Here is a 25,749-nt window from a genome sequence, read left to right on the forward strand (position 1 = left end):
AAATTGTACAGTTCAAACTTCAACTGAAGAAGAAAAGGAAAGCATTTTGTTTTGAATTTCCTCACATGCCTAATCTTGAACACCATGTTTTGGGTTTTTACATTATTTTCTTTAATTAGTCTCATGTTCTAGTGTTTGCTTTTCTATAAAATATTTTTTAGCATTTGAAGTATGTCTGTGATTAGGATATTTTCTGCATATATTTGGAAGTAGCTGCTAGACTTGCCTTGTGTTCACTAGGAGGTTGGTATTTTTATGCTTCTTGAAGCAGGCCCTTTTAGGAATGCCAGAATATACCCAAATTATCATTTCCCAGTATTTCAGTGGCAATTTTCTTGTGAAACTTGGAGTAGAGCTCCTGCAGTCTGGTTGTTCTTTCAAGCCAATTCCAGCACACACATTGGCAAGCCAAAACAGACAAACCTAGGAGAGGTGTCAGTGCTATAATGCAATTTCGAGTATTATTTAGAATAATTAGGTCAAAATTTCTCTTGTTCATGTTAGGAAGTCACCCAGTAAAGGACCACCTAGGCAGACTTGTGATAACTGCCAATGAACTAGCTTTGGAAGCAGAAGTAGTAGAGGCAAATGAGAGAGGGATGTGGCAGCCAGGATAATTAATTGAGAAGTCCAGCTAATTAGTTTGTCTGGAGGGAGTGCCATGCTGATGTCACACTGTAGCTTCCAAAATTCTGTCTGATACGTACATGGGTTGTACTGGGCTTCTAATAGACCAACAGTTTTTTTTCTGGGCTCTTTCAGATGTTTTTCACTGTGAAGCAAAATTGTGTATTGGTTCATTCCCTATGGAAATTTACTGTAATTTTAGATTTCTTTCCAGATCGGTAGTCAATTTAATTCCTTTTCAATCTTCTGCAGTAAGATCCTTCTAAGACATGTATTGAGTTGTTCAACATCCTGGCACTGCAAGAGATTCCTTGGTGCTTCTTTATTTACTTGATGAAGGACCGTCCCATCTTGTTCCTAATACTTTCTCGCTTGCTACAGAACACAAAACTCGAATTTCCTTAAGTTGCATATGGTTCCATTGTTCCAGCTGGCAGGGCTGAGCGGTGGCTATCAGCAGTCTTGCTCCCAGAGGATGTGTGCTAGCAACAGTACACGCTGGAAGATGCCTTGTTTAGTAAGAACTGGGGCTTCTGAACAATTTGCCATTTTTCTTGATGTTGTGAAATAGTATTTATTTCTTCAGTGCACCCCTAAATGTCAGTCATTACATACAGTTTGATGTGTAAGATGTTCATAAAGGAGTTGCTTTAAATTCTTGTAGTAAGAGTCTGTGTTACGGTGCTGATATAGTATAGTAGACACGAGAAGCAGCATCAAACCCAGAAGTAAATCAACAAGGTGTTGTAAATAAGGTGGCTTCTGTATAGAAAGCTTAATTAGAAATACCAAGTACTCTATTACATCAATAATACAGTAATCATTTGTGAGCAGAGAGTGACATAAGGTAAAAATGAATATTTTATTAATGTTTCCTAAAAAATATTACTAGAGAGCTTTTTAAATTTTTTTTCCATGTATGTTATTTAAAATGCTTTTAGTGATGATTTATGGTCCTTCTTACAATAGCTCTTCAGCACAGTAGCTCCTGCAAGGAGTTAACATATATTTTTTCTATTTCTAGATCTGTTGGCTGTGCCTAAGCATCCATATGCTGCTATGGAAAACTGGGGACTGAGTGTTTTTGTGGAGCAAAGGATACTGCTAGATCCAAGCATTTCTTCTATTTTATACCTACTGGATGTCACCATGGTCATTGTACATGAGCTATGTCATCAGGTATTAGAAGTGTTCACGTATTTGATATTAATGTCAGAAACCGTGTGCTCCTTCTCAGAACTGAAAATGAATTTGTATTGTACCCTTGGATGGTTGTGATTTCTGTTACAACTGGAATCCATATAACACAGGCCTGTAAGACACATCCCTACAATACAGTAAGTGTGAAGACTCAAAATGGGGATAGAAGAGAAAATTGGTAGCAACTAACAGCTTCCCTGTGTCATGATCTGTTTGTGTGTCAGTGATTTGTTACTGGTGTGTAGAATAAACATATTGGTAGCAGATTCATGCTAAGTTTCACGTTAAGGTCAAAAAATGTTTCGGCTGAAGTCAAATTGGTAGTAGCCTATGTTTTCTGTCATATATACACATATCCATTTTCTTTTTCTTCTCAGTTTCTTCCCCAGTTTGTATTGACCCTCTCTGTTCACTAGTGGTGGATAAGCGAGTCTTTATGTGTACAGAAACTATTGTGTCAGTAAGAAAATGTAAAATAATAAACCCATATTACAATTTATTTTACGTTTTTCCCATCTTCTTATCTCAAGCTAAACACATTACAAGTGTTAGTAATATTGAATTGAATGCAGATGTTATTGAAGAAATTTGCTACAGGGGCAGGAAATGCTTTCTTGAACTCATAAGAGGCATAATCATAGCCTTGAGGTTAAAATGAATGAAATCCTACTGTGTAATCACCATGGCTTACATTTGTGACTTCACACAGTATTCTTTAAAGGCAATGCAAATTCTTAACACTTTCTGCAAATAAAAAGTGCTGTGTAAAAGGGAGCCATTGTAATGGCATTCTGGCAGATGAACCTGAAAATAATGTGTGGTTCATGTTTGTATTTCATATTAAATTGGTCGATGAATATGAAGTCCTCAACTAAAACATGAAATTTTTATTGAAAGTCACTGCTGGTTTGATCTTGATACTGTCATCTGATTTTGCTATAAGCTCTTCACTGTGCAGTACAATAGAGTAGTACACAGTTCAGCTAGAAAAATTACAGTGCCTTAGGAATCATGTGTGGAAAACATACATTAGGTCATCAAGTCCCAGCTCCTGTGAGTATTAAATTTTTCCATGAGATCTGTTTGTAGTGCTGGGTTCAGTGCTCCTGATTATAGGGTTATATAGCTTCCCTTAAAAGCTTTTGATTAAATCTGATACTAAGTAACTTTTTCCAAGTGTTCAGCTTAAGTCTTGTTTTTTCTGAAGTAGTTTCATTACTTCCAGTTGCTCTTTGCAGCACTTTGATAATTTCCTCTGCTTCCAGAGCAATTTACACTTCAGATGTGGGCAGTTATCACATCTGTAACTGGCCAAGTTTGTTTATTTGAGTCTTGTAGAGACCTAAGACTTTTTACATTGTTCTGGGAATTTCAGAGGATCGTGAGGTGGACAAAAACTGTAGCTGAATTTATTTTAGGAATACGATCACCATAAAGTGCATTTAATTGACCTTAAAATGGCAGGTGAGAAGGTTTACTTGATGTCCATGTTGATACTACTTCCAGTGCTGTTTGCTTAATTACAAGTAACTTCCTCTATTCCTGTTGCTGCTGTTTCAGTTTCAGTGCCATGCAGATTAGGTCTTTGCTCAAGTCAAAATACAACTTAAAGAAGCATTGTTTCTACTTTTTGGATGCAGAGTTGAGTCATCAGAATATGGATTATTCACCTGCAAGTAAAGTTTAAAGGGAGAAGCCCTCAAAAAATATGACCTGAAATACACTGCCTACCACCTCCATCACATTGTCTTTATTAAGTCCTTTTTTTCTACTTTTATTTTACCATATTCAGAAGCCCCTCAAGGAACTCTAAACAATACTATATTAGCTGAAAATGTACTGAATCAAGACCATGTTGGATAACTTTCCTCTGCTGTTTAATTGTTATTTATTCACTGCATTTTTCATTGTCTTTTGCTTTGCATCATATCACCTGTAGGCCTGTGGTGAAACATGAATATTCTTCCCCTTCACTCATTTTTACACATAGAGTAAGAAAAATGAACCAAAATCTCTCTGGTGCAAGCAAAACTAGAATCCACATCTCCAGGTTTACTTTTGATTTTTTTTTTTTTTTTTTATATTTCAGGGAAGGAGAAATAGAACTCTTCTAAAATATGTGGGGGTTTTTTTTGTTTGTTTTTAAATGTGTCATTGTCCAGTTTCCAGACTTTAAACCCATGACTTCAAGATTTATAGAGCATATAGTAAACAAATCTGTATGAGAACCCTGTTACATGGGGTAACACCACAATTACTTTGCTAATGTTTTTTTCCAAGATTAGAGAAATCAGATTAATACTAAAAATCCAGATTATTGCTTTTAGATTTGACTGTTTAAAAATTGTAATTACCAAACCTGCTCTGTATTAATGCTTGAGCAAAGTGCTCAGGACAGATAGGAAATGAGAGACAGCACTGCAAAAGGACCAATTGAGTGGTTGCTAAAATACAAGTAAAAAGTGTCTAAGAAAGGACTTAATGTTCAGTTTCTTCACAGCTTTTCATGTTTGACCAGGTATTTTTAGGTACATGTTTTAGAAGAGATGCATGAAAGTTACTTCAATAGTTTTGGTTCAGTAATTTTGTAAGGTGTTATTTTTTGATATTTCAGCTTGAGTGTTCTTTCAGAATATTTTGTTTATTTAATTAAAAAAAAATTGATCATATGAGTGTTTTGGCATAAAAGCTTGTCCTCCAAGTTCCAAACCATGAGTTGGTCAAAACACATGTATTTCTACCAGCTTTATTTGATAGCTTGAAATAATTACCATAATTTATTAAAATAATTCTGTTAAGGTAGTAATCAGTTTTATTTGCATATTATATATCAGTTCCATCTATAGCCTTTGAAGAAAGAGTCATTTGAATTTATGCATCATGATTTTTTGTGATAGTTTTCCCACCTGAGCAGAAAACGTGTTGTGACAGATTGAGTTATAGAGGCATGAAACCAGAAGCAAAATTAAAAACTTCTAAATCAACCTTTTTTTAAAATAGTCTGTAAGAAAAATATAGGAAAGAATGTCCTTGCAGTGTATCTGTAAATTAAGTGCTTTCTGCATATCAGGTTGAACATGATACCTGAGGGAGTTGAGAAATTTATGTGGTCAATACATTTCAAAATGAAGTGATGGTCTTCAGTCAAGGCAAATACAGCCTATAGTCAAATACACAAATAAATAAATACACAAATAAATAAATAAATAACATATTTTACTTACAGGTTTCCTTTGATGTACCATCTAGGAAGATAACAGCATATTTCTACTGTAAAATTTGGCTTTATTGCTTACAGCCTCTGGGTACTGCTCTCTCTCTGACATCCATAATTGTCACTGACACTGCTCGAAAGTAGTTAAACAAATTCCCTGCATTTTCATACTGATATCACATACTGGTTTTAATGCCTTGTAACATTTCTTCCTTTGTGTGTATAATTAAACAAATAATTTTAATTGTATCATTAATGAATTAACCCACAAAACTCATGAAGGAGTAGGAGAAATTCTCTTTTGTAGCAACATAAATTAATGTTATTAATTAAAATTACAGGACGAAGTATTATGAACTTGACAACCTTTATTTTTTTTAAATTTCTCTGGCTAGTCATAGTTCAAAATGATGATTTTACCACTGATTTAATATTTGTTCTGTAGTACTCCTTCAATTCAGGAAATAAACTATGCTGTTATGTTTAGTCATTAGAAATCATTTAAGCAACCTCCTCTAGTATGAACTTAACTTTCATACTTCTTGGTGTATGAAAGTTATATTCATTTTATTGTTTCAAATTCTGAAAATGCATAAGCTATATGAATATATTTCCAGCACTTCTTTATATATTCAGTTAATTGTTCTTAAGATCAATTTCTATGGTTAGTGGCCTTGTAGAGAATTAATTTATTGATAGCCTTGACCTATATTAGCCATACTGAGTGTGCATTAAGTTTATTTTCATATAGTGTATGAATATGACTTCTATCTACCTCATCTTTTCTCTCTAAATTCTTAAGCTGATTGTCAGTGACATGCATTGCTGTGTTTTTTTTCTTCATTTTTTAAAATTTGAATTCTGTTTGCTGAACCTTATGTGGCTGTCTGGTAATCTTCCAGGTAGTCTGTTCTTTGAAGCTCTAGTATTGTCATCACTGTGGATCCTCATTGCAGCACTGATCCTTCTGTGGTGTCATTCTCACTCCACAAAGACGTGCACAGAAGTGACAGCTTTCATTCAGGTCCCAGACAAAGCCTTTAAACAAAACAGCTGTCATGACATCGAACTGCTTGTGGGCCAGCTCTGCTTCCATTCATTCCTCATTCTCATTATAGTTCAGCATCAGTTCCTCTGCTCTGACCTGAGTCTTTCCCTCTAGAATACTTAATTGCTTCTCCCTCTCTGTATTTTTAGAGCTTGCTTACACATGAAAGATCAAAATTATCTCTGTTGATTATAACTAATTTCAATAAATACTAAGAGAAAACTGGCAGATAATGTTGCTTAAACGAACTTCTGGTATTTGGCAGAAGAGAGGCTACAGAGAGGATGAAATAGGTTTTCATAATACTGTTGATGTTTCTGTTCTTACCACTGGTGTAACATAATTTAGGTTACACATTGCAATAATGTAAATAATTTAAATAATCATTTAAACACTGTCATCCATCAGCAGATGAATATATGACATCTGATTTCCTATGAATTCTTGTCATCTGTCTTCCAATGACCATCCCAGCTCTGTGTAAAATCCCTCTGACGCCTACACGTCTTGTACTGTGAGATTTGTGTCTGTTGAGGTCTTAGTGAGCAGAATATATAATGGTTGTGTTCTTCCCTTATCCTGAGCTCATGCCTTTCTCATCTTTTCAGTTGAGAGTTGAGTTTAGCTATTATTGAGATTTCTGTCCTTCTTGCTGAATTGGATTGAAACCAGTGGGGATGTTGAAGAATCATCTGGAGGAAATGGGAGAGGCAGGCAGCTTAAGCAGGGTTCCTTTACATATACACAAGTGGGCTGTGCAGTTGCAGATACCTCTGCTTCTGGTTGCTGTTCGTGAAGGCTGCAGATGTCCTTTAAGTTGTGTATGAAATTTCCTAGGCCTTTGTGAGTATCTCACATACCCTAGTATCTTCTCTAAATGGCATCAACTACCTGCTTTTAGCCATCTCAGTCCTACCCACAGAGAGCTGGCATTATTATGTAAAACTGCTTTCTTTAAGAAGCCTTCCAAGGAGAGGAGCATCAGTAGTGTTGTAAATCTTAGTGGGCAGAAAGTGTGGGGGAAGAAGTGCTAATATTTAGGTCTGGGGTGGAGAATGTGTTCCCATTCTCACATATATGTTTTTCAATATTCAGCTATGCATCACGAAATTTCCATGTAGTGGATCAGATTACTTGAATTAGAAGCCCTTTTCTTTCCAGTTTGTACGTTAGTCTGTTGAACCTAGGTGAGCATCTACTTCAGACAACTAAAGTTGACACTATGAATACTGTTCTCAATGTTTATTTTGCCCTGCTTGGTCTTTTCTAATGTTTTACTTCATTAACTTATGCATCCTGTAATGTTGAATTAAGTAGCCCAAGAAAAATACAGTTAGTGAATCTCAGTGTGAAGTAAATATTGCTGTTTTATGTGTGGAAAATGTGTTTGTCTAAGTGAAACATAAGCAAACATAATACAAAGGTTGTTAAAGTTGTTCATTTGAACTTTTTTGTTTTTCTAGTGGTTTGGTGACCTTGTGACTCCAGTTTGGTGGGAGGATGTGTGGTTGAAAGAAGGTTTTGCTCACTATTTTGAATTTGTTGGGACAGATTACCTCTACCCAGGGTGGAACATGGTAAGTATGTTCTATTTTGTTAATGTGGAGGCTCCACAGAAAAGTTGCTCTGCTGTTATAGACAGGGACTGCTGAAAAATACTAAATGATGCATGCAAGTATCAGATGTTGAATGAAGCAAAATCACTAGGTGTGAAATAATTTGACAGCATTCCAAAAGTGTAAAATGCAATTTATTGCAAAAGAAATAATGTCGTGTCTATTGTAACCCAGCATTGAAATAGCTACTGTCTCTGCTTAGAAATATTTTGGATTAAAGCAGTTATGATTTAACATGGTCTATTTTTTAAAACATTGAGAACATTGGATTTTATCCACAAGACAAATTGGAAAGAAATGTTTGGCTAAAACATTCTATAAAATGGAATGTATTTTTTCTCACAGTATTCTGTTCTCGTCTTCCTAAATATACTCTTTTTATCTTCCTGGTATTGTTTGTCTAGAGTAAATGTTAAATTAGCATGGGTTACATAAATTGAGATTTTATACTTTGGTATGGTTTTCAGCCGTACACAGTTGGACATGCTTTTTCAACCAGTGTGCAGAGACCGGAGCTCTCTGAGGGAACTGGGAATTCCATGCTGGGACATTATTTTGGAGTCCTTCTGTTATATCATATTGTACCTAGACAGCTCCCGGTTTATATGAATTGCTGTAATCTAGCTATATTATATTTGCAAGAAAAAATAAGAGAGATGAGACCTCAGTATAAGGAAATAATATATGAGACCACGTTGAAGGTTCCTATAGGGATTTTAATGTCCACTGGAGGCATGTTTATGTTTTCTAATCTTTTGTGCTTATGTATATTTTTATTATGTGGCAAAATATTTATTATAGATCATGATTATCTGACAGATTTGTTGGGGCTTGGATGTTTTGCTTAAACTCTTAAAAACTAACATCTGATTTTTTTTTTTTAAATTTCTGTGTGCTTTCTTGAGTGTACTTATCCCATTAACTTTTGTGTGCCATAAAATGAAGATGCTATAATTTTGAGTTAAAGCTAAGTTTAAAAAATAGCTGTATATAGATTATTCTTGGGTTAGTTATGCTTCTTGTGAAATTTGAATTCTTTGTAGTATTTAATTTTTTTTCAGGTGTCAATTTTGGTTTATAATTGCATTATGAAAATGAAAACCTTTATTTGAGCTGACAACTGTCTTGCATAGGTAGGCTTGTTGGGTTTGTCTGGCTTTGGCTATATTAAAACTCATGCTATTCATCTTTATAAAGAACATAACCTGAATTACAATTTAATGATTCTAATTATGAATGCAATGAAATCTGGCAGGCCTTTGTGATTTTAGCATAGTGAAGTGTCATAAATGACAACATTTATACACTGAATTTTATCTTCAAATCATCATTCATTTGTTCTTCACATAGACAGTCTAACAAATTCAGAATAACTTTGCTTTAGAAATCATTTGGAATATAGTATATTTGCTTGAAATTTCTGTGGAATGACTATAATGTTCACTGTTATGCAAATAACATGCCCATCATGTGAAGTCTTGGCATCTTAGCAGAATACAAGCAAGAAGAGTGGATTGAACAAGGAATGGCAGTTAAACTGGGAAACTGGTAGTTCATTCCAGAAATAGGACTTCTGTTTGGAAATGCAGCTTGGGTAATATGGATACATCTGAAAAAGTGGGATCTATCCACAGCTTCCTTTCTAAGTTGTTGGATATTTATAGGCTACTTTCACCATTAAGGCTTAAAAACCACTGAAGTTTTGATACGACTTGTCTGAAGATGCTTTTCTTTTAGCAGAGCTGAGCATTTTTAAGTGTCCATCTTATGTAGCATTCACAGCCTTGTTATGGCTGAACCTGAGACTCTTGAGAAGAGCTGTCTGTTAGGTATGTCACACCATTATTACTTAAACCAACAGCATCAAGTTCTGCACAAAACAGGGATCCTTGATTTTGGTCTGAAACCCATTTCTTGGCTTTTTCTTATTCTCTGGGTTCTTTAACTTTCTTAAATATTTTCTCCCCCTGCCATTTTTAATTTTATCGGGTTTTCTTCAATTGTCTCATAGATTCTTTTACAGCTGGAAAGATGAATGGATAAGAGTGCCAACTGCTATGGAGCTGCAACACTTTATTGAACATTCCAATACGTCGGAATTTTTTGTGTTGTCCAAAAGGCGTTTACTGCCATACTTAATCATGCTTGCATAAGCTTAATGAGAAAGGAAATCCACTCCTTATTAAACCCTTGCTATCCTTATGTCCTGGATCCTCTGGCTGAGGTCACTTATCTGTTCAGCCTGGTGGAAAGCAGACGGAAGGGGGATCTCATGGTAGTCTATGGCTTCCTCATGAGAGGAAGAGGAGGAGCAGGCACTGGTGTGTGATGCCCAATGACGTGAGGGAATGGCCTGAAGTTGTGTCAGGGGAGCTTTAGGTTAGCTATTAGAAGAAGGTTCTTCCCCCAGAGGGTGGTTTGGCACAGGAACAGGCTCCCCAGGGAAGTGGTCAAGCACCAAACCTGTGAGTTGAAGTGTTTGGACAGTGCTCTTGGACATGTGGTGTGACTCTTAATGATGGTCCTGTGCAGGACCAGGAGTTGGATCCAATGACTCTTGTGGATCCCTTCCAACTCAGCTTATTCTGTGATTAAAATTTTGGATGAAGAACAGAATGAAGAGGCATTCTGATAGAGGTGTCCTTCATCCATTGTAGTTAACGTAAAATACATCAGATTGTTCCGAAGGAAGAGAATGAAATTTTGTTGGTTTAAAACAGGAAAATGAGCTTTCTGTGCTGAGATTCTTAATGGTTATCCCACTGTCTTAATATCCTTTTTCAAAGCTAAGTTGTTTCAGATTAAAGCTAGAAATTCTCATTTCCTTCCTTTAGCTAAAAAAGTAAGTCCATGCATGTTACTTTTTACCTTGTGAAGGTGAAAATTTGACGTTTAATTTTGCAGGAAATCTCTCTCTGCTATGGTGTGATTAGACATTTGCCATGGGAAGGAATTCACCATTCTTCCAATTTCAACGTCTTGCCTTGCCAGAGTTAAGACATTTTGAAATTCTTATTCAGAAATGCCTCAAATTTTTACTGCTTGATCTCATTCTAAAAGGTCTGGAAAGTTTAAACAGTTGTTTCTATGTTGTCAGGATGATTTTAAAAAGAAAGCTGTCTTTGCAAAATGTTCCTCTGAGATCAGGGAATTTCACTTGATCATGTGTGCTCAGAATAGTTGTCTGCATGTGAATTCCCTGGCTGCTGCTATTTAATGACTTAGAAAAAGGTGAGATTTCTGTATTAGAGGCTTACCGTATGTTTGTGTCTCCATGCCATCAAACAGTAACCGCAGCTGGATGTGAGTTCTTGAGCTGTAAGATCTTAGGACTGACACAAGATAATCTCACCTCTGTGGAAGGGGCCTTTGTTGATTTTAGGATCAGAGAAAAGAGAAAATTAGTGTGGAAAACTCCATGCTAGTAATTTCCACTTCAGAGCTATGTCTTTTCTCATCTACCGTGTTCACCTTCCTCCTTGCAGAGGCCTGTTTGCAGCTGTATATTCCATCTTCCTCTTGGCTTGTTTCTCTCCTATCCTGAAGTCCTTTACATGAGGCTTTGTAAAGGATGGAATTCAGCTGAGGCTTGCAAATCCAGGAATTTATTGGCTGATCTTTTCCCTCCTTATTTTCTGGTAGAAGGAACCATCATGTTTGTCCTTGAATGTCTCTGGTATTGGGGTAGTTTTGAGGACTATGACAGCAGGAATTACTGGCATGTAATTTGCCCTTACATCCATCAAATGAGCATCAAATACTTTGGCAGTCAGTACCTGGCTTGGTGCTGAGAAAGCATTTCACAGAGCCCGGCTGCCTTCTCCCTTTTCTTTATTGTATAAAAGTTAGCTTTGCTGACAACTTCAGTGGCTGAGTTAAGGTGTAGCACTTCAGCAATAGCTTTGAATCCTATGTCTTCTTGATCCATTAATGCCTTGGGATAGGATTTCCTACTTTCTTATTTGCCTACTACTTTCATAATGAAGGATGGTCATATCTGCCAGAATTTTTCTTTCTATGAAATTAAGAACTTTGTATAGAAGAAGATACTTGTTAAGAATCTGTATAGAAGGGTATCTTTCCTCCTTCCTTAAGTGAGCTGTGCTTTCTTTACACTTTTAAAGTTACACAGTCTGGACAATCCTGCCATTACTACAGACAGTTGAAAATAATTATGAAGTTGCATATGAACATGTCTGTATTATAATGAGTAAGAAATAGATAAATGATCTTAGTTGCCCATCTTTCTCATTGACTCGGTTGGAATGATGAGTGAATCCAGCCACTAGACACATGCATATCTTTAATGTGCTTTGCCTCACATGCCTCCTAATGCATTTGCCTCCATTTGTAAAGATTTCTAAGGCATTGTTTGACTCACAGAAAACCCAGAAAATCATTATTAGTTTTGAAGTAGACTTAAGATGTGGACCTTTTGGATTTATTTCATTATTATTTTGGCATTTCAGACCTGAGCTATAGCCTGCTTGTTCCTTCTAACCCAACATAAATATCATGCTGGCTCAGCATTGAGGGAGATTCAGCCTCTCATTTTTTTAAAACTGCTTTCATCTTTTCTTTTTTTGTTAAAGGCTCCCCATACTGGTGTAAAGTAAGTTTTTAATTAATACCACATGGAGTGTTTTTCCTCCAGTAACTGCTCAGTGAAGTCAATCCTTGTATAATTTTTTTGTTTTAACTTGACTATGGGGGAAGCTTTCAGTGTAAAATTAACTAGAATCTCATGTATAATTGACTTCGCCAGGAAAAAAAGAGATTGTAAAGGTAAGGTGCAAAATCTTCTGCTTCCTGATTAGTAGTCTTTTTAAGGCAAAAAATCCTTACGTTTAATTTTGCTTATAACTAAAAAAAAAAATAAATTCATTTCCACATATACTTCCTAAAGACAGGTTTGCATTTTTTTTTAATGCTGTGGTAAAGTAGATTAATATAGTAAATTCTTTAAGTAGTTAACTCTTAACAGTTAGAGATCAGATATAAGTGAATATCAGCATTTAGATGAAACATTTTTTCAAGAGATTAAGTACAGGTTTGGAGAATGTCAGTGTCTCTTCTAGCTTTGTGTCACTTTCTGCTCATCTTGAGACAGCAGTTTAAATGGCATTATGATTAGAGCTTTGGAGTCATGTGAGTTGAAACCTTCTGAGTTCAGAGTTTAGATGAAGCTTTAGTTTCAGAAAAAGACTTCACTCAGCTGGCTGAATTTCAAAAAATTTTGAATCAGTAGACACTTCATCTGGAGTAAAGATGAGACAGAATCTTTGAAGCAGCTTTTTCCTCAAAGTAAGGACTCATTACAGGGTTGCCCTGCTGAAACAAGAATATGCATTTCATCTGGAAGTATGGTTGATATGGGAAATTCAGTAGAAAAGTTCAGTTGTTAAAGGCATTTTTGAGGGCATTCTTAACGGAAAGACCTCTTCTCAAATTTTCAGCAATTTCCAATGTGCTGCCACTTTATTTTAAAGTTGTGGCAGTGTGCAGATACTTGGAGCACAAACTGGTAAGTAATTTTTGGTGTGTCTGCAAAACATCTTTGGTTCCTTCAGAACTTAGCTTGATGAATCTGATCACTTTCAGGTTGAAGCACTGTCTAGGCATGTAATACCTGAAAAGTATTTTCATGGATGGTAACCTCTGACAGTTGTTGCTTGAAGTTGACTCAGTATACCAACCACTTCATAAAGCCACTTTTTATTTAAGTATTATTTACTGTTTCTTGAATTGAGGTGATTTTCCTTTACAGATTTCCCTTGTGGTGTTTAAATTAGAGGATAAACTTCATACTTGGTTGCCCAATATGTTAAAATGCTCTGAAGACAAATGCATGAGGAAACCTCTCAGTTAATCTGTTTGCTTAATGACTCTATTTCAGGGAAGGCAACCATATACATGGCTGCAAAACATGATCTTGGAGAGTGAAATTGGCCTTTTTTTTATTAAGTGCTAGTGGTCAGTATGTGTTGTTTCCTTTGTTAATGCTCCTTTTTTTGTACTTCACCCTCTCATTCTGTAGGCGTACATTTGATATAATGCCTTTGGTGTACAACCAAATCAAAGCTATATCTGATAAACAGAGTGGAGAAAGGAAACAGAAGTTGAAGTAGTTGGCAGAATTGCTTAAGAACTCCAAATCAGCTGTCCATCTGCAATGTAAGCAGGTAGTCATGACTGAAAAGAAAATATGTATCCAGTTCTTCCCAATACTCAGACCTGTTGGTCTTCCTTAACTGTGAACTCCTGGGACATCTACCTTGTTTTGTAACAGCAAAAGTTGCCAGTCAGTGTGAAAATGTTTCAATGAATTTTGTGAGATCTTTGACAGAAAAGACAGAAAAGAGGGTTATGAAGGTAGATATGGAACTGTGACACAATATGGAGCTGATCAATGTAGAATGTGTTGCAGGCCTCCTTCAGCAAATTATACACATAATTGAAGCACACATGAAAGATGTAAATTAAAAAAACCAAAAAGCAGTTTGTAAATTGCTCAAGGTATTTATGGAAGATTATTGTTCAAAAGCAAGAAAGAAACACTGCTTTCATTTGCAAGTGCTCAGGAGACTTCCTGTGCTATGACAATTTAGGATTTGTAGACAGAAAGAACTTGATTTTGTCTCTCAGTGGATCTTATCTGGCCTTAATGCATTTTACCAAACCTTAGATTTCCTCATAGATTATATTCCTCTGTTTTTTTACTCTTCACCCTGTAATATATTTTGTTAGGACCCAACTGTTGGTAGAGTGTATATTTGATTGCTTTCAAAATTTGCCCCTGTTTTGTTTTCCCTAGGGTGCACTTTCCCTGTAAACCCAAATATTTTGTCTTGCAAATTCTTGTTCTCTTAGGCATGAAAGATCACTTATCTTCTTCATTTTCTTGATGGCTAGTAAAGCTCTTGTAGAGATGATATTTTCAGAAAATTTGTCAGGAAAGTTGTTTGCAGATTTGCACACCAATATTAAGCTTTATTCATGTAGATTTCGCAGTCCATGAAGTGTTCAAATGGCTGTCCCAGAACAAAGGCAATGCCTTTAATTTTGGGGCCTTTGATCTCTTTTGCGTACTAATTATCAGTTTGGGCTTTTATTATGCTGCTTCTTTAATTCCTTTATTTTTTTCTTTCATTTTAGTTCTTTTCCCTGGTATTTCATATTAATTTTTAGAAATTATGTGACTGTCTTTAATTAAATTATTTTCATGCTAAATTTCACTCTTAAATTATACTTAAGTATGATGTTTTAAGATCACCAGCAGCAACCCCTCTCCATTACATCACTGTTATCCTGTTCTACACAATATATTTTTGTTGAAGGTAAATGCTTCTTGATGGTAAAGTCTTTTTTGCCAAAAAATGTTATTTTGCAATTGCTTTCTTTCTATCTAGAGGTAGACTAATTAAATATTGGGCACCCTGGTGGAGATTTGTACATGAAGAGTGATCACTATCTCTCTCTTTCCCAAGAACAAGGTAAATTTGAGTGTTGGCTAAGGAAGAGACAGCACAGGAAAAGAAGTTTTTCAGGAAAACCTTGTGCAAAGCAGAGTAGTTCTTACCTGGTGAAGACTGAAAGAAAATCATTCCTGTGAAGAGACAAATACTTGAATCTAGTGACCACAGATGTTTGGGAATAATGAGAAAATATAGATATTTTAAAGACATGTTCATCTGATAAGAGCACTTCGGTCCCTGCACCTGGAAGCCTTCTAAAGAATGAGAGCAAGCAGAAATAATTGTCACGTGTTTTATTTTCAACACAGATCTGGTGTCTCAGTCTTTGACCATACACCATTCAAAGAAGAGGAGAAGAGATGAAGAGTTGGGTTTCCAAGTGCACTGTAGGAAGACAGGGAGTAGAGGAGCTTCCTCTTTGTCTTTAAAGTGAGGCAGAAATTTGTGTGGAAGCAGCTCTGTCCTTATTTCAGACTCACCTTGTGCTGCTGTGATACCCTTCCTGCTCAGAGCCCTGGCCCTGTGTTAGTGCTGCAGTTCCACGTGGCTACTGACACTTCCCAAGCAAGACTGCAATATTCACCTGAAGCCCTCTTTTCCCTCACAGGGGGATCACAGTCTTCAGGCTTTTTTCTTGTGGTTGAACTCCCTCAGGGAAGGGTCATCTTGAGCAGCATTTTGTCATTGTTTCAATGTGTAGCTACAAAGCTGACAGCTATCTTGTTGCCGGCTTGCTGGTCTCATTAAGCACATTCCAGGATTGATTTCCTTTACAATTTCTATCCTGAGTGTTTCTTTACTCCTCTAGGTGTCAGTTAAAACAAATCAATTCCACTGTATACATAGGGTAAAATAACTAGGGAATAGCAAGCCCTTCTTCTGTCAGTATAAGCAGTTTGGTCACAGGTATTGACCTTTTCCCCTTAATGTGGTATTAGGACTTCAAGAGCTGAAGTAGTGTTTTGTCAACATAATTAAGGCAGTTTTAGTTTCTTTCCACACTTCTGCTTCTTGTTCCCTCTAAAAGCTTCAGTCTCCTTGTCAACCAGCAGTCTATATGTGCCTCCCTTGAATTATATTTGAGTCTCCTTCTCCAGTCTGCTCTCAGGGGCTTTATACTAAAGGTAAAGGCTGAGAATGTTATGGAAATCCTTTTAGTTCAATAAATTTAGCTTTATAGGTCAGAAGCCTTCCTAATTCCCACAAAATTGGTGGGAATTAAACCTAAACTAAATGTAGGTTTGCATTTTTGGAGGCATACTAACTATTCCATTTGTATCCCCGTCTGACAGTCCACCGTAATTTTCAAGAAAGACTTTTCAGCAATGGTAACTTGATTGAATGATCATGAGTCTGAAGTTTTCCTTTTCAGTCCTTCAGGACATAACCAAAGAAACAAACAGAAAACCAAAAAGTAGCCTGTTCTTTTTGTATGTTCTGTAGTTTTCTTCTTACAGCTTCACTGTGTTTGCCATGTGCTAGTTTTCTTGATTCTGGTTCTGTATTTAAGGTATTAATTTGTGATTATCCAGAGTCCTTTTAATGAGTTAATTCCAAACAGTACCAATCCAATCACAAAGCTGTTTGTCTTTTGGGATCCAAACCTGAATTTGTAGACAGATCCCTGTGTTCACACTTGTATTTGTTACATATCATATATTTGATGTAACTGGGGCTTTGTTACTGACTGATAGAGAAGGTGAGTGAGGTGTAGCAAAATATCTACAATTTTTACACCTCAGCAGTTTCTTCCTGGGTAGGACTGTCATAATTTTCTCTACACTTTTTCCCATTAAAAAAGGACAGTTATTAGCTGCTTATGCCTGAGAAAATTTGGAAATTACCAATGATATGATAAAGACCTTCCTTTTTGTATCACAAACTTTACCTCATGCAGCCAGATGAGAACACTAAGAGTGTGTAGGTAATTGGTTTTCCTGCACCCTGTGTTCTTAATTGCCTGGATATGCAGTCGGCTCAAGGTACATTTCTTGTGGTCTAATGAATTTTAACATAAAGGTTTATTTCTAGGTGGATCAGCATTGGAAGAACTTTTCAGCTGTCTTATAAAAATAATTTAAAGTAACACATTGACACCAAAACCTTGCCACCCAGGAAATTAAACATAGAATTTATTATGTAATTGTGTGTGTATTTTACCTGAGAACGAGGGTGGCTTTTGAAAAAAATGCAGCATTTCCTAGAGTTTCTTTATATCATGGCAGTAGGTTGACATTGATTCAGGAATTGTTAAAAGTTAGATAAAGTTTGAGATATATCATTTCAGGTGAAAAAGCTTATTTGAACCTTATGTAATTCTTAATTCACTCCTTGCATTTATTAGTGACTTGAAAAAACAAGTAAAGCTCTTCTTTTCTGATTCAGTGTATTGGATAAAAGACATCTACGTGAATGCAGTATGAGGAGTTTTAAGGGCATGTCATTTCTCAGCTGGAAAACCCCATCTAGTTGTACTGTACAAATGAGTGAAGCACAATGCATAGTGTATGCATGAACATTTCATTAATGTTGCTGCCAGAGTAAATAGGCAGCAGTTTTGAAATACCTCTGCTATCCATATTTATAGAAGGTATTGAAACAAATGCATATGTTGGCTGTTGTTTGGGTTTGTACTTGCCTCTGATGTAGCTGTGACTTTGACTATGTCATTTAACTACATGTAGCTCTTTTCCCACTCATGGAGAGAGATACTAATGGTTTCCTTCAGATGGAAGTTACAAAGTTTGTAGATGGCTGAAGCTCTTGAGGAGGAAGGATTTCTATAGTAGAGTAATGAAAGACAATGCAAGCATCTGCTGTGACACTCTGTGAGCTCTCTTCATATCCCACACTGATCTGCTGTGTGAACTTGCCACTAAGAGCCAAGTAACTTAAACTTCACTAAATAAAAAGTACTAATTCTATCTACCCATCTTTGTAAAAAATTTTTTCATCTGCATATGCAATGAGCTGGAGGACTTGTAGCATCTGTTTTTGTGATGGAAGATTTTGCCAGTTTGCCTCTCTCCCCACCCCTTGTAAGTAGTATGAGTAGTCATAATCAGAATTCCAGTCTGCACATATGGATGCATTTTGATTCAGTTAATGCTCTTTAATTTCAGTCAAGTTTCATTGCAGCAAAGGATCTCAAGTCTGAGTCTATTCCAAATACCTGTTCAAGACTGTAGGAGGTCATGGCAGTTTACATTCAAAGCAGAAGGTCTGATTTTAGTCAACTGCAATGGTAGTCAGCTGCCTCTGGTAACTGTGCATAATTTCTATATTTGTGTAAATATGTATTTTTTCTGTGATACTACTGCATATGCTGTATTTCAGGAAAAGCAGAGATTTCTGACAGATGTCCTACATGAAGTGATGTTGCTGGATGGGTTGGCCAGTTCACATCCAGTGTCCCAGGAAGTGCAACAAGCCTCAGACATTGACAGGGTGTTTGATTGGATTGCCTATAAAAAGGTGAGACTAAGCTTATCTAAATGATACAGATATGTCAGTAGTTACAAGGAGATCGTGTTCCATTTATAAAAGAAGTACAATTGTAAAACAACACATTGGAAACTAATCTGTGTGGCATGCATTTTGCATATTCTACAGTGATTATAGACAATTAAATTCAACATATCAAATGTTAGTAAATGTTATAAAAAAACTTGGGAGGCTGTCAGATGATTTAGGGCTTTTTATTACTATTTATTTTGTGACAGGGTCTGAATTGTGTTAGATGTTTTAAAAAGCAGAAGGATATGTAATTTTTGTCCTATTGAAGCTCTCTAGAAAACTTACCATTGGCTAAATTTAAATGCAAAGTTTTTCCAATGCATGAGAGTTTTTCTGTCAGCTAGTGAAAACTCTGAAGTCATTGTTGAACAGTGAGAGTGGAGAAACTGCCTTCTGGTGTGGTGAAGGAATATGTATTAAATTCAACCAATTTTAAATTTCTTTTCAATGATTCAGAAGTCTTTTGACCAGTTTCTGGATTCAACAGTTTCTGTGCAGAAGCGAGAGGGTTTCCCCTCCTCCATAACATGACTGGGCTTGCTGTTAGCACATGGCCTGAAAGCTGGTATTTCCCATCATACCACATACTTGTTCTCTGCTACAGGCTATGACATGTAAAACTGTCCCTGAGTATCATGGCCAAATGTGTTTGCTGTGTGACACAGTGGCAGCTGCCTGCAGCCTTCCTGACAGGAGCTCTCTGATGATGATTCAATTGCAAGCATCTTTTGACTATGGCCTTTGTCTCTTAATTATCTTTTCTTCTCTATAATTTTCTGCCTAACATCAGACTGTAGCAAGGCAGCATAGCACAGACTTGGTGACTGAGCCTGCAGTTTATCCAGTGCTCATTCTGGGCTGAAAAAGGGGTGTTATCCTCTCTTGTAGTCGTAAGTTATTCCTATACCTCAATAACTTCACCTTGGTCCTCTTCCATGAAAGCATCATATGTCTTTAAGCATGGCCTAATGAGAATGTGTGTGTGGGTATATGTCACCATGTAATAGGTACCTATTATGCAATATAAAAACACAAAATACTTAGGAAAATATTTTAAAATGTTGTGGTTGCTTTAAGAGCCCAAGTAACATTTTCAAAAATCCCTTAATTATCTTGGAAAATATTGTTCTAGGTCAATTAAGCTAAAACAGCCAGCAGCTTTTAATATACACAATATTCCCACTGTTTAAATCTTTCAATCACGTGGTTTCTGGTGATAGCTAGACCTGGGTAGGTTCAGAGGCTTATCTCACATAAGTGTCTTCATATTTCAATCTAATTATTTTTTCTAATTTATACAGTAATAGTACTGTCTTACAGTTAACTGTAGTACATGACAACGTTATGAACACTCTGCAACCATCAAGTAATTCTCATTTGCAATGAAATGGCAAATAGGACGATAGGACATGTCTGTGTACTGATAGCTATTTTGTGCAGGCTAATAGGATCAGTCTGTTTTTTTGTGGAGATTACAGTACAATCTTTGTCTTGTATCTATCTATGTAAATGTTCCTTTTTCAGTGTAACAGTGGCTGTGCCCAATGGATGCAGCAGCACCTCTCCACTTAGCTTCTCTGGTGGGCAGTTCTCCTGAGTCTTAGGTGACATTGGATGTGCTCATATCAGGGCATGATCTTGTAAATTTTGAGCCCAGTTACGAGATCTAGCAAACTACCTTAGGGAATGACAATGGAAGAATTTACTAATACACCTTCGTAGGTGAGGAGATTAAAATAACTGCTCTTTCACCTGTGAAGTCTTTTTTTTCCTGTCTAGTAATTTGTCTGTCTGCTATTCTCTACAGCTGTTCATTTTGGTTTAAGATACAAGCTTAATTGTTTAATAGGAAGAATACAATTTTAATTAACAGCATACAAGCCTGTTGTTTAATAGGAAGAAACTTTCCTCATTTACTTTGTAGCTGTTCTTTTCAGTGTTTGTATACCTTCCTTGAAATACTTGTCATTGTTCCTTCTGAGGATAAAGTAGAGCAAATTTAATGTATCTTACATCTGACATTGTTTCTTTCCTACAGAATCTTGTATGCATGCATGCATTGCTTACACTAAAAATCAGCTATGGAAATAAGCTCATTTATTAGATATTTAGAATAGAGCCTGTTCTTCTAGCTCTCAAGTGTCTGCCAATATAAATAGTACGATGAATAGTATTTCAGTAAAATCCAAACTGTAAAATTGCACTGAAGGCTTTCACCTGGTCAAGTATGTGCTAAAATATTTTCTGGTGCCACAAAGCCCTGGACACACAATGAGCCCTGCTGGAGAGGAAATTAATTCTGGTGTTTCTGGGATGTCTTTTTTTTGGTTGTCTTTGGTTGAGTGACTTTTTAAATTGCTGTAAAATATTAAGCTGTCAGAAATTTTATTCTGTTGACTCTACAAAATTTTGGTTCAAAACCATCAGTGAGGACTTTTCTACTGTCTTAAATAATTTTTTTTAACAGTTTACCAGTATATGGAGTTTCTGTTCGCTACATTTTGGATTTTGTTTTCCATTGTCTTTTAACTTTTTTTTTTTAAATGTCTGCCTTGTGCTCCCTGAGCCCTTGGATTACCAGTGTGGTCTCTATTCTCTCTTTGCAATTTTCTACATTATATTGAAATAATGAAACTTTCTCCCATACCACTTTTGTTCAGTGAAATGACAGTCATAGAATGTCATTGTTATTTCATTGTCTTTACTGTCATCAATATGGCATAAATCAGACACCATTAAAGTACTCATCTCTGCTACACACCCAGCTGTCATTCTAAAGACATGCCTTTTTCTATACACTTCAGAAATGACCACTGAAATGTACTATTTAATTGCCTCAGAGTTGAATATATTTTTCATTTCTACTTTCTCGTCCATGGTGATTGCATGTGTGAAGAAATCCATGCTGAAAAATAGCATTCAGGTAATCCCCATGAGCAGAGTGAAACAGACACTACAGCCTGGTAGCACACAATGTTGTTCCACTTAAATGGTTGAGGGTAAAGTTTGCCTCTTTGGAAAGCATCATACTAGTCATTCTTCAGATAGAGGCATGTCATCCTCCACAAGGGCCACAAATAAGTTGAGAAAAATGAGAAGTCGTGATAGTTCATTAATAAACAGTACTGGTAGATGATTCAAGGCTCTCAAGTTGCATCAGAGAGTGCATATGTCTTCCTAGTGCAGCTGGAAGTGAGATAGTGTCCTCCCACGATGACGGGAAAAGTGGTTATATCCCAAGTGCAGTAGAAAATATAGCCTGTTGAACACAAGAGTAGAACTGAGAATTGTTAAATCAAAGCAAAAAGCGTGACAGCCTTTCCACACCAGAAATAACTGACAGCAGGAATCATAGCCCTGGAGAGCTGCAGCCTCAGAGGAGGAGAGAGTGCAGCAAGGAAAACATAAGGAGCAACAATCAGCATGGAACAACTGGCTCTAATAAAAGGGAGAAACAAGGCAGCTGCATCTCAAAGGGAGCAGCCAGACCCAGAGCAACCTGAGGGAGAGCCATCTCAGACAGAACTAAAGGAGTCATAGCCCTAGATGAGCAGCTACAGCCAGATAAGAGAAGGGATGAAAGGACATAGAGAGCCAGATATCTGAAGTAGTTTCTGTCAGCCTGCTGCATGCTTTGAAGTGTGCTGGTTGAAGATTCTGGCAGCAATCAGTGCAAGCAAGACCATTATGATGGAGTGTGGCTATAAAAGTAACCTCAAAAGAATATGCCTTGGCAAGTGACAAACAATAATCAAAACAAGGAAGAGGATAACTGCAATAGAGAAAATTTTTTTCCCTTCTTGTAAGCTAAATTAACCTCAGCAGTGAGATCAGTTGCTTGTTCTGACTTTGTAATGCAAACAATTAATTATTTCATAAACCCTTGTATGTAGAACTTCCTTTTCCTTTTTAACTCTATGCCACATCTTTAAAAATTCCATTTTCTGCTTTCAGTGTCAAGTGATGGAAGGAAGATTTATTTCTGACAGTAATAAAGGGAAACCATGCTTCCTGCTTCCCCTCAAAACCCACATTCTGTATTAGGATATCTGTTCAACTAAAACTTTACACAAATGAAAAAGGAACAGCTTGCCTGCATTCTGGCAGATGAGAATTTAAGAAATTGAAAGCAGGGGCTTGCTCCCCCTTTTGAGTGTAATTCTCTTTGAAAATATACGGTGTAGCATGTTCTGCAAGAATGTGGAAAAACAGGAGGGCTAATACAGTCCCTGGAACGGTTCTCTAAAAACTTCATTCTTTTTACTTCTCTTCCTCAGGCACTGGGAAGCTCATTGACACTGAAATAACAAAAGCAAACCAAAAAAAAAACCCCAGACCACCATATTTAGTTCAGGAATAGTAGTTAATAAGAAAGCCAATTCATGAGTGCAGTGAAATTGTGTTGATGTGCATCTATGAAGAGACAGAAGAGTGAGAGTAGCTCATTAACAATGGAAAAAAAAATAGATAAGTCCTTATAAATTGTAAAATAGGTCTTATTTTTAATTTCTTTTTTAGTTGAATTGGTAACAAGGTTTTATCAGACTAGTTGCAAGTCTGATTACATTGCAATAGAGATGGCTTTGAAGCCCACTTGCTTGCCATGGTATGGAAGGAGAGCTTTTTGTTCTCCATAATGTAGCTGTGCTGTTGTCTGTGAGTGCCATTAAATCCAAAGGGTGCACATTTTTGTGGTGCTGATTTTTCTTCCATGACTTGTGAGTGCAGCAGGTCACTGCCAAGATTGCAGAAGGTGCTTTCAGGAGCCATTTGTTCCTAATGCACTGTAACAGAGGAAGTATATTGTAATGAAAATAATGTCTTTTGTTTAGATAGAAAGGCTGTAGGTTGTTACTGCTCCCAATATGAAGTCATTGGAACGCAGTCAGTGATGCCAACAGGTTCAAGTTCAGAGCAGCCCCAACAGTGCCTGTCCTAAAGAATGGAGTTCAGTTCAGCCAGTGGGTGCCAATGCCTAACGTTAGGCAGGTGCTTCAAGGTAATTAAAATACTTCTCTTAACTCATCTTTGTACCATCCTGACTCAAGCAGGAGCAAATAGTCTTTAACCCTTCATGCTGGTTAGTGTACACTAGGTATTATTTTCTGAAGAAGAAACGTGGAAACTACAGTGTGTGGTATATAAACAACTACACAGGGACAGTGCTTCAGGAGTGTTATGTTCCACATGCCAGGGACAATTGCATATGAGTTTGACTGGAAATAATAGAGATGGAGCACAAATGTTAATAAAAGCATTTTATTTTAAGAAGAGCTCATTAGACAAGGTTCTCCATCAAGGTAGAATTATCAGGAGGACATGGCCTGTTGTGGTACAAGCCTTCTGCCTGTTTCCCATGGAAAGGCAGTGGCAAATGGCACCTCCCAAGGGCTGGAGGAGATGATCAAAGCAGAAACGGCAACAGTGGGTCTGGACACTGTGTCCTGCACTGATCCTTCCTTCCCCAGCAGCAAGCCATTAGAAGGAACAAAATAGTGCTTCTGTGTCTCAGATATTTTCATGGCTTAAAATAGAGACATAAAGACAGGTGTACATGGAGGTACTTGCACTTGCATTTGACGTGCCCTTGCCTTTTCTGCCTCTCTGTTTCTGCTTTGTAATGGTCATCTTCAGCAAAGCGCAAAGCAGAAAGTTGCAGGTATTTTCCTTTTTTTTCCCTGAAGGAGTCCAAGAAACAATGCTGGTGTACAGGCAAGGGCTGATTTTGCTGATACACATGCTGGTTTAGATCAATAACAGAAGAGCAACAGTTAAAGTGTTAATGTAACTTGGAAGAAATTGTAAGAATTAGAACTAGAAAATAAATCTGAGTTAATGAAATAGAGTAAAAGAACAAAAACTTGACGTAAGAATATGGTCAATTTTTTGATCAAAATATGATCTTGTAAGATTTCCATTCAAAAGGGGACTCTCTAGAAAAACCTCTGGCACACTATTTTGTTGTTGTTGCTGTTCTTTTAAAAGGTATGTTTAAGTACTGGATAACTTCCGAAGCTTAAAGGAGGTATTAAAGAGAAATTAGAATGACAGGTTTAGTTATAGATGCAAAATAGTCTTAGGCAAATGGATTGAAATTCTTATGTGGTATTTAGTGAACTATAAAATAATATTAATTTTTCATTATGATTTTCATATAAAGGCAGTTAATAAAAAGTATAATGTTCCTTTGTCCTTGTCGCTGGTGTTAGAACATGTATAAGGGATTTTGGTGGTGAGGCCAAGTAAAACTCCTGTTCGAAGTTGAGTCATGATAGCATTTTATCTGGGCAATGGATAACATTTTATTATTCAAGGAAAATGATGTGACAATATCCAGCTGAAGAATATGATTAGTTATGGTCATATACTCCAGAATTTTCTTCTTTATGTCATGTTCCTAAAATTTGCAATGGAATTTATGACTAAAATGAGCATTTCACCAAAGCCATCTTACTATCTGACCATTTTGGTATTATCCAGCCCTAGAACAGCTGTGTTTGTCAGAACAGAAAATGATTATGGGTTTCCAAGTGAAAAGCTCTCCTTGAATATGATGTTGCTTTTTCAGTGATGTTTTGGCATTAGATAAATGGCCTTTCATTCTGTGAAAACAACATAAGGTGCCGTTAATGCATCTGTGAGGATTTAATAAATATATTGCAGGTTTGTAGGTATATTTGCTGATTTGAAAAATACTGGTTTACCTGTGCTGTTAATAAAGTTTTAAAACCCGTGTAGAAACCATTTTTAAAATATGTCCTGGTTTTTATTGCTGAATATTAACAGCATGTTAATTTGTGAGTGTGCATTGCTTGATACGCAAATATAAATTGGAAATTCTGTTGCTTTAAAAAGTAAAGAAGATTAATAAATTTATTTTTTTTCCTAGTCTTTATCATTAAAATCAAGTAGGGATGGTTTTGTTTGGGCTCCTTTTAATAAATATAGTCCCTTAATTTTTAACAATTGTTGCCTAGTCCATGGAAACCAGCCACACCCACATTCAGCCAAGTACATAGATGTTCAACTTTATGTGTGTAGGCTGTGGAATTT

At 36.5% G+C, this 25,749-nt stretch overlaps 1 protein-coding gene across 1 annotated transcript in view; it reads left to right on the forward strand.

The window, feature by feature from the left end:
• The window catches only part of TRHDE (thyrotropin releasing hormone degrading enzyme), a 197,339-nt gene that overhangs the window by 78,066 nt on the left and 93,524 nt on the right, over nt 1–25,749 (forward strand). The window contains exons 4-6 of the mRNA XM_062491203.1: nt 1,652–1,806; nt 7,553–7,666; nt 18,517–18,654. Of these exons, the coding sequence (XP_062347187.1) occupies nt 1,652–1,806; nt 7,553–7,666; nt 18,517–18,654 (407 nt within the window). The remainder of the gene's footprint in view (nt 1–1,651; nt 1,807–7,552; nt 7,667–18,516; nt 18,655–25,749) is intronic.

This window comes from Cinclus cinclus, chromosome 4 (genome assembly GCF_963662255.1).
Source record: "Cinclus cinclus chromosome 4, bCinCin1.1, whole genome shotgun sequence".
In the NCBI taxonomy this organism is placed as follows: Eukaryota; Metazoa; Chordata; class Aves; order Passeriformes; family Cinclidae; genus Cinclus; species Cinclus cinclus.